Consider the following 15134-nt stretch of genomic DNA (forward strand, 5'->3'; position numbering starts at 1 on the left):
CTCCTTTTATCTTGGCCAACTGTGTAAAATGTGTTACCATTTATCTCGTACCCTTTGTATGTGAGGACATGCCATGATGGTTGCCTGGCCAACAAATAAAGCTGCTCATCAATGTTTTCATCACCTTGACATTTTTTGCGCAACCAATCGCCAAAAGTTTCCATGTGCTGACGCATTATCCAAGCTTCATTCTTCCCGGGCCACTGGGACCGTAGGAAATCTTTGTGTACCTCAACATATGGTTCCACCAATGAGGAGTTCTGGAGAACTGTGTAGTGTGCTTTATTGAAGTAATCGTCTCCCGTACCAATATATGTTTTCTTCCCAAGTGTTCCCTTTCCGCTGAGTCTGCCCTCGTGTCGAGATTCAGGAATGCCAATTGGGTCAAGGGGTGGAATAAAGTCAACACAGAACTCTATGACCTCATCTGTTCGGTAGCCCTTGGCAATGCTTCCTTCTGGCCGGGAACGACTATGGACATATTTCTTTAGGACACCCATGAATCTCTCGAAGGGGAACATGTTGTGTAGGAACACAGGACCGAGAATACGAATCTCTTTGACCAGATGAACTAGGAGGTGTGTCATGATATCGAAGAAGGATGGAGGGAACACCAACTCAAAGCTGACGAGACATTGAACGACATCATTCTGCAGAGTAGCTAGTTGCTCTGGATTGATTGCCTTCTGAGAAATTGCATTGAGGAATGCACATAGCTTTACGGTGGCTAGACGTACGTGTGGAGGTAGAATTCCTCTTAAAACGACCGGCAGCAATTGCGTCATTAGAACGTGACAGTCATGGGACTTCAAGTTCAGGAATTTCTTCTCTGGCACATTAATTATTCCCTTGATATTGGAGGAGAATCCAGATAGGACCTTGATGCTGCTAAGACATTCAAACATGCTTTCTTTCTCTTCTTTGCTCAGAGTGTAGCTAGCAGGGCTTAAGTAATGACGTCCATCATCTGTCTTTTCTGGATGCAGGTTGTCTCGTTCTTTCATGCGCTGCAAGTCTTGTCGTGCTTCAAGTGAATCCTTAGACTTCCCATAGACACCCATGAATCCAAGCAAGTTCACACAAAGATTCTTTGTCAGGTGCATCACGTCGATCGCGTTGCGGACCTCTAGGACATTCCAGTAAGGTAGCTCCCAAAATATGGATTTCTTCTTCCACATGGGTACGTGTCCCTTAGCATCCTTGGGAATAGGTTCGCTGCCTCGTCCCTTTCCAAATACCACTTTTATATCCTTGACCATTTCGAGTACATCATCCCCGGTTCGATTGAGAGGTTTGGTCCGGTGGTCTGCCTTGCCTTTAAAATGCTTGCCTTTCTTTCGTACTGGGTGGTTCACAGGAAGAAACCGACGGTGGCCAAGGTACATGACCTTTCGACATTTTTTCAAAAATACACAGTTAAGGTCTTCATAACAATGTCTGCATGCATTATATCCCTTGTTTGACTGGCCTGAAAGATTACTCAGAGCTGGCCAATCATTGATTGTTACAAACAGCAATGCTCGCAGGTCAAAGTGCTCTTGTTTGTACTCATCCCACACGCGAACTCCTGGTTTGCTCCATAAAAGTTGAAGTTCCTCAACTAATGGCCTTAGGTAGACATCTATGTCATTGCCAGGTTGCTTCGGTCCTTGAATAAGCACCGGCATCATAATAAACTTTCGCTTCATGCATAGCCATGGAGGAAGGTTGTAGATACATAGAGTAACTGGCCAAGTGCTGTGACTACTGCTCTGCTCACCGAAAGGATTCATACCATCTGTACTTAAGGTGAACCGTAAGTTTCTAGCATCATCTGCAAAATCTGAGAATTCTCTGTCTATCGCTCTCCACTGGGATCCATCGGCAGGGTGTCTCGGCATATTGTCTATCTTACGGTCTTCTTTATGCCACCGCAACAACTTTGCATTGTCCTTATTTCTGAACAGACGTTTTAATCGTGGTATTATAGTAGCATACCACATAACCTTGGCTGGAATTTTCTTCCTATGACGTTCTTCACCCTCAACATCGCCAGGATCATCTCGTCTAATCTTATACCGTGATGCCTTACATACTGGACATGCATCCAAATTCTCGTATTCCTCCCCACGATAGAGGATGCAGTCATTAGGACATGCGTGTATCTTCTGGATTTCTAATCCCAAAGGACAGACAACCTGTTTTGCTTCATACGTAGTGGTGGGCAATTCGTTGTCTTTCGGAAACATCTTTTTTATGATCTTCAATAACTGCCCAAATGCCTTGTCAGATGTACCATTCTTTGCCTTCCATTGCAGCAATTCTAGTGTGGTACCCAGCTTTTTTTGCCCCTCTTCAGCGGTGGGATATAGCGATTTCCTGTGGTCCTCTAGCATACGCTCGAACTTGGCTTTCTCTTTATCACTTTCACACTCTTTGTGCATCACGGATGGCATCACCAAAAGCATCATCGCCCCGATCATCTTCTGCCGCCACCTCTTCTTCATTATCTCCCCCATTGCAACATCATTGAAGCCACCGTACTGAACAATAATATTGGCATGGTCCAATTCTTCTTCTTCTTCTTCTTCTTCTTCTTCACCTACATCCATTATAATCCCGCATTCTCCATGTCTGGTCCAACAAATGTAGTTTGGTACGAAACCTGACTTTAATAAGTGTGAATGAAGAGTTCTTGAGTTAGAATATTCTGTCAAATTCTTGCACACGGCACATGGACAGCACATAAAACTGTCCCTCTTATTTGACCCGGCCACACTTAAGAAATAGTGCACGCCATTAATGAACTCTTCGAAGCGCCGATCGGCATTATACATCCAATTACGTGTTACCATCTGCATTAAATATAACATATATATTATGAAAAAAATACACACATATAGTTTCTCACCTTATTGCACAACATGTCTAAGATACATAGTTGATTAATTTAGGAAAGCTTGGCTACAACAAATACAATCGCAGCTAGCACTAAAAAAACCAAAACTAAAATACACTTAAGCAACATAATTAGTTCGCGTCTGATCCCAACTATAATAGATAAATCATTCGCTTGATCAACATCATTGAACTCCTTTCGTCGGCTCACTGCCTCACCACCTTCAGCCTCAACCACCTGTGCAAAAGATTACTTAATGTGTTCAATGTATTCTTCCTCCCAGTACCAACCTGTACATCCGCCGGTACCGTCCCACTGAAATTAAAAGAGAGAATCAAAAGTTTAATTAATATTATTTAAAAAAATATGCACATATATAAGAAAATGTCTGGAAATAACTCACATTACGATCTGGACGCTTGTAGAATATACGACTCTTGTTTACTCCCTCTTTCGACACTTTGTACTCCATCAAAATCTTCTGCCCACACTTGCCACAATGAGAGGGAGTTCCGGACGATATCGCTTTTGAACCCGTTGAGAGACCGAAGACCCGGTCACGGTTGCCATCTACTATCCATTCTCAATTTTTAAACAATTATAAATTCCACATTTACTAGTAAACATGTATGATACAATGGACATTATATGTAGTAATAAAAATAAATCAAGTGATATTAACAAACCAATTAATTTGAACTATCCTACTTTCTAAGGATACGAATTCATGTGAATGATTCAAAATAACAACGTGGATTTGAGCTAAAAATAATGCGAACATCATAAGCCAAAAACAACATGAAAAGACAAGAAAGACAAAAGTTAGTCACCTCCAAGCACGAAGAGACGATGACGGAGTCGAAGAAGATCAACGATGAGCGTTGGAGATGAAGAACAGATGAAGAACAAATGAAGAACAAGCAAGAAGAAGCTCCAAGAACAACAATGGTGCTCTCGGTTTCAAATGGGCAGAGAGGAGGAGGGAGCCGGCCTATAAACCGGAACTTTAGCACCGGTTCAGGGCAAAAACCGGTGCTAAAGGGTTACCCTTTAGCACCGGTTTGCACAAACCGGTGCTAAAGGGTTTGCCTCGGCCCGTGGCTCTGGCCGGTGCTAAAGGGTCTCTGCCCCAACAGCACCTGTCAGTAGCCGTTGGGCAGGACCCTTTAGCACCGGTTCGTGTTACGAACCGGTGTTAAATGAGTCTTTAACCCCGAGCCGCAAAAAGGCCGAGATTTTTGACCATTCTGAACATCGACCAATGCCTCGTTCTGTAGTTGTGCATGTCACTGCAAGAATTATGTTGGACGTGTAGACGCCATGCTGCTGGGGCCTGCATTGTTGTCAGCCTCGAGTTGCCACATGCCCTAGACCACATCTCCCTCATCGCTGACAACAAGAAAAAAAGTTCTGACACTAACAAATTTTTTTGTCCTGTGTGAACTTTACAGGATGCCATCTTCATCGTTGTGGATGTCGGCAACACTAGAGAACGTCGTGCCTGCCACAGCCACCGCGAGCAACACATTCCACATGCTTGGCTGCAGCGCCGGGGAGGCCATGGCCATTCGATCACCGGGACGTATGTGCAGCCTCCCCACTACACCTGGCCTCTTTTGATTTAGCAACCACTTGCACTTCATAATCATCTTCAACAACCTTGGAGGCCTCCACTTCCTTCGTTGTGGCATCTGAGCTAGAATTGTGGGCTGCTGAAGTTCACCTCATTGGTGTTCACATCCATCATCTTGTGCTGCTTCTTGGATTTGTGTTCAGCTGGGTTTTTATCATTGGATGTCAAATCCACTATAATAACCTCCTTGCGTGGAGTGTGAACATCTGTACTGGCTGCCACTCTAGCAGCTAGCAGAATCCAAAACCTCTAGTTTCTAGTCGGCGGCACACCTTACTCAGTCGAACAATTTCCAGCTAATTGAAAACACTTTTAACTAGGATGCAACAAGATAGCCAGCGAATTAATTGCAGCTGTATGATTTCAGATTCGATCAACTAAATTGAGGTAATTATATCCTGAGATCAGCCACACTACTATATACATTTCTATTATATTCAGGATCAACTTAGATTCTCGTTGTATGTAATTAAAATAACTGTATAGCTTCATGAACCAGTGTCATGGGGCATCCACTATTCGTGCCAACTGTTGGTCTACATCTCCAGTGGAGGCATTTCTGGCTCAGAGTTCATCCCACTACCTAATGGCTCTAGCCCGCAGGTGAGTGCTTACTTTAGTTTCGGCAACTTACCGGCGCCGAATGTTAGGGACTTCAATTTTCTGCACCTGGGAGTCAGGCAATAAGGTTCCTGGCACTGGTGTGTCCTGTGGTCCGGCACCTGGGCCATCCGCTGCATAGCCACGGGTCTTCTCGCTAAGTCAACAATCCATATCTTGCCGACTACTGTGCTCTCCTGTGGCAAGATCTACATGGTGACCCAAGCGGGTCACATCGTTGGACTGGACCTCCCCACAGAGAGATTATTCCTAGACGATCAACCTGACGGTGCGGAGCATGATCAGTACCGAGGCAACCTTGTCCACTGCCAGGGGGAGGACTTTCTGTTCTACATCTTCCATGTGGATGGGGTGAACAGGCTCGACCTGGCTCTAAAGCATGAATGGTGACCGCCGGCATGGCTGCAGCACAAACAAGTGGGCCGTGCTCAGCGACACTATTTCCCTGCGTGAGACTTGTGGCCATCTCCTGGAGCAGAGTTGGGAGATGGCAGGCAACACGGATGAGGATGCCCCTTCAGTAATAGTGGTTGGAGCTAGGGACAAAACGGAGTTCGTGTTCTTGGAGCTCGGTGTAACTGTGTCGTCGTCGTGTACTACATGAGAAGGGTCGTGCCTAGAGAGGAACATGTATGTTTCCTAATGTAAGTAAGGTATTTTTTCACCTTGGTTTCTTCTGTCTTTATTTGTCATGTACATGCTATGCAGGGATGTCCTTGCGGTCATCTCCTGGTCGTCTCTCCATCCGAGAGGTCTCCCGAGGGCAACCGTTCGCCTCTGTGGTGCTGACGGGAGCAAGTGGTGGAAGTAGCAGCAGTGTAGGCAGCCAACGAGCAGTGTAGCCTGCAGGTTCCACACCCCCCCCCCCTCCCCCCAGTCTCGGCAGTAGCAGCACAGGGCACGACAACCCACCAAACTTCAGGCCGCTTCTCATTGATGCAGCCGCAATCACCGCCAACTTCATCACCTCCTCTCCATCACCAGTCGTGTGAGAATCAACAAAGTTCTGGCATTGTGTCCAGACCTTCATATTCGCTCATGCCGCATGCAGTTACCATGGCCAAATGCTACGGGGAGATCAACGCTGCAGATTGTCAAGTGCCTGCTTGGCTCCTCGAGGAGCGTGATATCATCGTCATCCACGAGGCAGTGCATGACCGAGGCAGATGGCTTCCCCATGGAAGAGTGCGAGGTGTTCGGTGCCGAGCATGCGCCACAGGCTGGTAGCCCAAGACGAGCATGGCCAAGAATGCTGCCGCAGTTGTCCACGTACATAATACCATTTAGCAAAACGAGCCCAGCAGTAAACTGACTGGTACTGGAAAGTTTACTGTAGTGAATACAAGGTTTTGTTGGTCGGGGATTAAGTTGGCAACACACAAGGTTTTGATTTATTTCGGCAATAAACATTTTTCTTGTAGAGGGAGTTCTCACAAATTATGACATACCAAACCTACAAAAAAATGTATCGTACACTTTTAGTCTGGTGCATATACATAAAAAAGTATATTCTACCACAGATTCTTTTACCAACCGATGTGCATGTGGCTGCAAATTTTGTTGGATGTGTTGTGGCCATGCTGCTGGGGCCCGATTGTCCTCAGCTACAAGGTGGCACATGATGCTCTCGACCACTTCTCACTTATCATTGACAACAAGAAGCAAAGTTCTCGCCATAGAAAATTAATTTTAGCACTGCTGCTGCGTTGGGGGTGCCAGGTGCTCGATTCGTGAACTCTGAGCGCATCGGTGGCCTAAAAGTTTGGAGCTTTGCAATAGCAGAAGCAAGACAATTGTAGGAGCTCGCCGTCCCACAGGGCCGGCGGTGTTCTCTGGCCATTCAAGGCGGCTGTGGGCTCTAGGACGCCTGTTCGTGCTGCTTTGGTTAAGAATAGATGACCGGACGACACATCATAGGATGCCAGATCTGTCCATGCTGTCACCAGCACGCCGCCGTTTCCAATAGTGATGGGCTGATAAATTGTCAACGGAACAGGCTCTCCTACGGTTAGGCCTGACCGAGTCTCCCGCATCGCCTACTCCATGGCCGTCCGCATGCCTCGTCTCGCCAACGGACTACGCAGATCGAGCGCGCCCAGCCGTGCGCGTCGCCACGCCCGGACTCCACGGCGCTCACTCGTCCGAGCCTCGCGCTCCTTCACTTGTACAGTGTGCGTGTGTTCTCTCGGCCAAAGGCCCTTGTACACTATATATGTAACCCATACATGATTAATGAAGATCATCCAGTTGTACAATCCTACTCTACATAAATGATGAAGTGAAAAGCCATCTTTAGGTTAGCCATCTAGCTGATCCCTTATATTCATCCATCACGTGAAGATATCATTGCCCTTGTTTGTTGTGAGAATTCCTGACATGGTTCTCTGATTTTGGTGTTTCTTCAGAAATACCGGCTGCACAACCAGAGGGCGCCTGGATCTAGCATGGTGAGCCAGCCAATCATGCTTGTGAGAGGGCAACGGGATTCCCCAAGACAGGAGCAAAGAAAGCTGATAGTCTGGATCTCGCCATGGCCCCGTCCACTTCTCCACCTCGGGCATCATCGTCTCGTCGGCAGCCATATATTCCGCTGCGAGGAGAAAGATGGCCAGTCCAAGAGCTGGAAATGACGAGGCTTCTACTGCATCATCAGTGCGTGGATATGATCGCCGTGATGGAGGCTACCAATCACAGTTTCATGAATCAAGAGAGAAATTTGGAGTAGTGTAGTTGTCTGTACACATACATAGTTACATACAGGGAGATGAGATGAGATCAGGCCTTGCACGCCCGAGATCAAACTAATGCAACACATTCCAGGTGCTCAATTCTGGCAGGCACCAAGGGCCATGTGATGCAATTGCCATGACGTATGGGTGGCCTCACCAAACCTAGAAAAATGTATCCCACACTTTTAATCTGGTGTATATATAGAAAATAATATTATTTTACATGAAATTGTTTTACCGAGCAGGGCCGATCGGTGCATGATGCCCTCCACTGACACTTACCATGTGCTCCACCAAATGCGCTGCTGCTTGAGTCATTCTTTGTCTGCTGTTTCCTGACCTAACACCCTCGGTAGCGGACTTGACGTCCTCCATTTCTTCACCAATGGTTCTTGTTTGCAGCCATTAGACCCGTGGGCAACATTATCACTACTATGGTAAGTAGCGATGTTGCAGCGCTAGAAGAAAAAATTTTTAGAAGAGATAGATTCTCAAATTAACAAAGATGGGCTTACACTTTTTTTCCTAGCGCGCAAAAAAACTAGAAGTTCGCAGCGGAGAGATGTGCTCCAACACAATAGAGCTACCGCCACGTTGTCGGCAGAGAAAGACACCTCTGCCTCCAGCGTACTCACCAACGGAGATCTCCTTGACAATATCCTTCTCCGCCTTGGATGCCAGAGCGGCCTCGTTAGTGGCACGTTCACTAGCAAGTGCTGGCTTCACGGTGCTTCATCCCTGACTTCTGCAAGTGCCACCTGGCGAGCCCACTCAGGTCTACTTCTCTGGTGGCGGCGTTTCTGGCTCGGAGTTGACCCCGCTACATGATGCCTTTAGCCCGGAGGTGAGTGCTGAGTTCAGTTTCAGTGACTTGGTCCTCTTTGAGTTAGGTGGCAAAACCTTCATACGTGCTGATCTTGCTGTGCGCTCCCCACTGCTGAACCCTAACATGGACAAGGCCGTGGTGCTCCCACTATTGCTGCAGCCGTCCTCCTTCTCAGAGTACCCCATGAGAAGCTCCTCCCAGGTGACCATGGTGACGACACCTTGTGCTACCACGTCAACATCTGCACCATGGTGTCAGACAATAAGGTCGCAGTGCAGGTGCGTGTCCTGTGTGGTCCGGAACCTGGGCCATCCACTGCATAGCCAAGGGCCTTCTTGCTAAGTCACCGGTTGAGATCCTGCCGACTACTGTGCTCTCCAACAACAAGATCTACATGGTGATGCAAGTATGATACATCCTGGGACAGGACCTCACTATGGAGAGATTCTTCATATAAATTATGTCATACCAAACCTAGAAAAATGTATCCCACACTTTTAGTCAGCTGTATAAATAAAAAGGAATATTTTACCACAGACTTTTTTAGCAACCAATGCCCATGTCACTGCAATTTGTGTTGGACATTTTGTTGCCATGCTGCTGGGGCGCGCATCATCGTCAGCCATGTGGTGGCACACGCCCTCAACCACTTCTCCTTCGTCGTTGACAATGAAAAGCAAAGTTAAAGCACTAACAATTTTTTTTTTGTGTGGGAACATGCCAGGATGTCGTGTCAATTTGTCGATGCCGGCAAGGTCAGGTAACATCACCGACGTCACAGCCGCTGCGCGCTGGGTGTTGTCACGAGCTCAATCGTGAACTCTGAGCGCGGGGTGGCCAAAAAGCTTGGAGCTTTGTGATCACAAAAGCAAGACAAGGGGGAGGAGCTCACCATCTCACGGTGGAGGTGGCACTCTGTTGCCACTCAAGGCTGATTTGGGCTCTGGCACATCGGCGTTCACACCACTCTGCATAAGAATGGATGATAAGGCACCACATGCTGGGATGCCGGATCTGTCCTTGCTGTCACCACCACCGGCTTCCAAGAGGTCTGCTGACAGCGCTGCGGAGAGCCATCGCCAGGTGATGGGTTTGCGTAAATAGAGACCAGGGCCGCCGCCATGGCACCAGCTGCCCCTGAGCTTGGCCTCCAGTCCCAATCGCAGCAAAGGCAGCTGCAGCAGCAAGCAAGGAAGTTTCAGCGGTGCTGGTCATCGGAGCTGCATTGCCAGTCATTACTGCCTTGAATCAACTGAATGGCCACCAAAGATGAGCCTTCTTTAGATACCAAATTCAAAATTTTTCTTGCCAATTTGGTCCCCCAAGATGTTAGAATTATCTAATTGCTTGCCATGTTACAAACACAAACCTGGAATTTATGAGTTCTTTCGTGGCATGCCATGTCTGCAGTTAAGAGTTATGTTAGTCTGCTGCAGGTTCCTGAATAGATGGATGCCTTGTATAGCGAACGACCAAGGCTGGGCAATCAACAGAATGATATCTTTTTGGAAGATACAATAACTCAGCACATTTATTTTTATGACTCATCATGTTCATGAATAACATCTGCACACAAATCGAGGTACTCTGCTTCTTACCTAACATAACTCATTTCTATAAATACGTCGTGTGGGCTGCATCTAATTTAAAGGCTGGTCAACTGTCCTGATTGCACATCTACACAGTGGATATAGGGCGGTCGGTAGAAAGTAAGTGATGTGCCAAGAATGTCAGGTGTTGTGGAAATAAGTGGTGACTATATGTGTGGGCAAGTGTGACCAAAATGGTTACATTTATGGTGGTCCGTACAACTATTTGGCTATGTGGTCCGTACTACTATTTGGTTTCCATTAGCTCAACTAAACCAAACTACTACCGATGTTTATCCAATCCCTTTGCATTGCCATTACTCTTTATCAACCAAACAACACCTACAATTGAGTGGCCGAAAGTAGCGGCAAAACACAATGGAGAAAGACCCATAATTTTCAAAACCAAATCTGATTTCTTTGGTCAATAAAAGTTTTCATTGTATTGAGATATACTCCCACAACAATATTGAGATATACTCCCACAACAATACAATCAAGCCCCTTGTTATGACATACCAAACCTAGGGAAATTAATGTATGCCACATTTTTAATCAGGTGGACACATAGAAAAACCATATTCCACAAGTGTTTTTTACCAACTGATGCTCATGTCACTGGAAATTGTGGTTGACATGTTGTGGCCATGTTGCTGGGGCCTGTATTGTTGTCAGCCACGAGGTGGCACGCGTCCTTGACCGCTTCTCCCTCATTGTTGACAACAAGAAGCAAAGTTCTAGCACTAACAAATGTCGCGACTTGTGACTTGGAACAGAGGCGATGGGCGCTGGTCGGTGGGGGCCTCCCACTACAGGAAAACTGGGCTTTGCCGACTGCTAAAATCCTTTGCCACCTGCCAAAGGTAGGGCAGTCGGCAAAGATTTTCTTTGCCGACCGCTTTAAAAAGCAGTCGACAAAGGATTCTTTGCCGACTGCCAAACAATCTTGGCAGGTGGTAAAGAAAGGCAGTCGGCAAAGACGTCCTTTGCCGACTGCCTGGCAGGTGGCAAAGGTAGGCAGTCGGCAAAGGTGGCTGCCTGGCAGGTGGCAAAGAAAAGCTGGTGGCAAAGGTGGCGGCTAGTTGACGGCCTCCATCTCCGTCCCCTTTGCCACCTGCCAAGCCGTTAGGCAGTCGGCAAAGACAAAATTTTTTATTTTTAAAATTTGAATTTAGGTTTTAGACATTCGATGTCGTCGCTTGCTCCAAACTTCCTCAAACTTTTTTCATAGCCTCCACATGCAATAAGAGTGAACCTTATAAACTTTCGTGATTTTGTGACCCTTTTTGCTATATTTTGTAAATAAATTTTTTTAATTGTATTTTCCACCGTAGAATCCTACTTTGAACTGCAGGTGCGTCAAATAATGGAACTTAGCCATTCGAAAAATGATATTCATGTTGGAGAGTCTATTTTAAGGTCCTTTTCTGAAACTCACCCAAAATTTTAATGTCTTTATCCACGGGACATGACCATCCACGTGTGTTAGAGGTGATTTTTAATTATATAAAATTCAAACAAAGTCCGAAAATTACGAAACTTGACGAGGTGTCATGTTATCACATGTGGAAGCTATAAAAAAAATTTGAGAAAGTTTGGAGCAAGTTGCAGTATCAGATGAACAAAACCCAGATATTTCCAATATAATCACATGTGATCACATGAGCAAGTGTTTGGGTTTTATACATCTAACATCATAACTTGCTCCAATTTTTTTCAAATATTTATCATTGGCTCCTCATGTCATAACATGACACCTCAACAAGTTTCGTAATTTTCTGATTTCGTTTGAGTTTTATATAATTAAAAGTCACTTCTACCACACTTGGATGATCTTGTTCCGTGGACAAGGACTTCAAAATTTTGGGTTAGTTTTTGGATATGGTCTAAAAATACATTATTCAACATGAATATCATTTTTCAAATGGCTAAGTTTTACTATTTCATGCACCTATAGTTCATAGTAGGATAATGCAGCAGAAAAATCAATTTAAAGAAATTAATTAATGAAATATAGCAAAAAACGTCAAAAAATCACAAAACTTTTTGAGGTTTAATGTTATCACATGTGGACCCTATAGAAAAAATTTGAGAAAGTTTGGAGTAAGTTGCAGTATCAGATGAACAAAATCCAAACATTTCCAATATGATCACATATGATCATATGTTGAAGTGTTTGGGTTTTATACATCTGACATCACAATTTGCTCTAAAAATTTTCAAATTTTTATCATAAGCTCCCCATGTGATAACATGACACCTCAACAAGTTTCGTAATTTTCTGATTTCAATTGAGTTTTATATAATTAAAAATCACTTGTACCGCACTTGGATGATCATGTTCTGTGGACAAGGACTTCAAAATTTTGGGTCAGTTTTTGGATATGGTCTAAAAATACATTATTCAATATGAATATCATTTTTCGAATGTCTAAGTTTTACTATTTCATGCTCCTATAGTTCAAAGTAGAATTTTGTAGGGGAAAAATCAATTTAAAGAAATTAATTAATGAAATATAGCAAAAAAAGTCAAAAAATCACAAAACTTTTTTGAGGTTTAATGTTATCACATGTGTACTCTATAGAAAAAATTTGAGAAAGTTTGGAGCAAGTTGCGGCATCAGATGAACAAAAACCACACATTTCCAATATGATAACATGTGATGACATGCGCAAGTGTTTGGGTTTTGTACATCTGACATCACAATTTGATCCAAACTTTTTAAAATTTTTATCATAGGCTACACATGTGATAACATGACACCTCAACAAGTTTCGTAAATTTTCGACTTTGTTTGAATTTTATATAATTAAAAAGCTATTCTACAACACTTGGATAGTCATATTCTGTGGACAAGGACTTTAAATTTTGGATGAGTTTGTAGGCACGACCTCAAAATACATTCTCTAATATGAATATCATTTTTCTAATGCCTATGTTTTATTATTTTATGCACCTGTAGTTCAAAGTTGGATTATACGGTAGACAATTCAATTAAACGAAATAAATTAACGAAATATAGCTAAAAAGGTAAAGGTAAAAAAACTACGAAACTTTTTGAAGTGTCATTTTATTACATCCGGAGGCTATGATAAAAATTTCAAAAAATTTTGAGCAAGTTGAGGCTACAAAATAAATTAGACAAAAAATAAATTCTTTGCCGACTGCCCTAAATCCAGACAGTCGGCAAAGAATAATTATAAATAAAATATACTGCACCTTTGCCGACTGCCTACCCTAATAGCAGTCGGCAAAGAACTTTCAAAAAAATGTTTGCTGACTGCCCTAGATGTAGACAGTCGGCAAAGAATATTTATAAATAAAATATACTGCTCCTTTGCCGACTGCCTGCCCTAATAGCAGTCGGCAAAGAACTTAACCCTAAGAGCCCCCAGCCTTATCCTGAAAAAAAATGCAACTCCCACCCGCAGGCACCCGCACGCAGCAGCAGCTCCTACCCCTCACGCACCCACACGCAGCAGCAGCTCCCACCCGCACGCAGCGCCGCCGCCGCCGCACTCCCGCAGTCAGCGCCCCGCGCCCTGCGCCCCGCGCCCTGCGCCCCGGCCGCGCCCGCCTGCCCCCTCACCCCCTGCGCCCAGGCCGCCCCGGCCGCGCCGGCCCCGGCTGCTCCGGCCCCTGCCCCGGCCGCTCCGGACGTGTGCGGACGCCGCATGAAGCCAGGTGCCCCGGACGTGTGCGGACACCCCTGCCCCGGCCGCTCCGGACGTGCTGGCGGACGGATCTCCTTCGCCGATGTCGTCAGAGGCCTCGGCGCGGCGCGGCGCTGCCAGTCTGCCACTCCGACGCTCCTAGGGCGGCTTCCACAGCGCAATCGCCGCTCCGACGACAGCCGACTCAGGTTGAATTTGAACTCGCCCTTCTCAATTTGGGATTGGTTTGGGACGCGGGTGGGGAAGCCGTGGCTCCGTCCATGGAGATTCGTCGAAGGCACAGCACGCCCGTGATGGTTGGTCTAGCAGTAGTCCCCGTATGGTCATACTTTCGTTACTATGGTGGTTTCGGATGAATGGTGATGGAATTTTCTAGCAGTCTATCTATCGTGTTCGTTTGTACGGCTATCCCACATGTACTAATGACATCACTTCTCTGTGCAGCCACCGTCGGCAGGTTCAAACCCGACCAGGTGGCGTTCCTCCTAGGCTTATGCAGGCGGGGGCCTCCGGGTGGGGTAGCGACCCTCCGCCTGCCCAGCAGGTCGGATCTGGGTGGGTGTACAGCAGCGCGCCGCAGATTGGACCGTCTTCGTGGCCTCTGTGGCCAGCTAGGAGCTCTTCACACCACGGTGGCGACGGGTCGCAGGACGCGTGACTAGCTATGTGGTTCTTCTACTTTGCAGGATGTTGGATGTTGGTTTAGCACACCATGTTGGATGTTTGATGTTTGTTTTGCACACTTAGTATTATTTGTTGGATGATGGACTTGTTGAACTCATTTATTATGGTTTATGTGTGCTATATATGTGGATTTGTGTGATATATATGTGGATCTGTGTGATATATGTGAATTCTGATTATATAATCATATTTGTGATACAAAATAAAAAAAACAGGGCTGAAATTTTACTTATTCCAGCTTTGCCACCTGCCAAAAAAAGGCAGTCGGCAAAGAGCCCTTTACCACCTGCCAAAAAATGCAGTCGGCAAAGAGCCTTTGCCACCTGCCAAAAAAAGCAGTCGGCAAAGAGCCCTTTGCCACCTGCCAAAAAAAGCAGTCGGCAAAGAGCCCTTTGCCACAGCCAAAAAATGCAGTCGGCAAAGAGCCCTTTGCCACCTGCCAAAAAAAGCAGTCGGCAAAGAAATTCTATTATAAAAAAAAATAAGAAAAGCCTTCGGC

At 45.6% G+C, this 15134-nt stretch overlaps 1 protein-coding gene across 1 annotated transcript; it reads left to right on the top strand.

The window, feature by feature from the left end:
* Positions 9693–14609, top strand: LOC110432616 (translation initiation factor IF-2-like). Its single transcript, XM_021453378.1, has 3 exons — positions 9693–9770; positions 13709–14139; positions 14396–14609. The coding sequence occupies exons 1-3, from the start codon at positions 9693–9695 to the stop codon at positions 14607–14609; spliced, it is 723 nt and encodes a 240-aa protein (XP_021309053.1).

Source organism: Sorghum bicolor, chromosome 2 (assembly GCF_000003195.3).
Source record: "Sorghum bicolor cultivar BTx623 chromosome 2, Sorghum_bicolor_NCBIv3, whole genome shotgun sequence".
NCBI lineage: Eukaryota > Viridiplantae > Streptophyta > Magnoliopsida > Poales > Poaceae > Sorghum > Sorghum bicolor.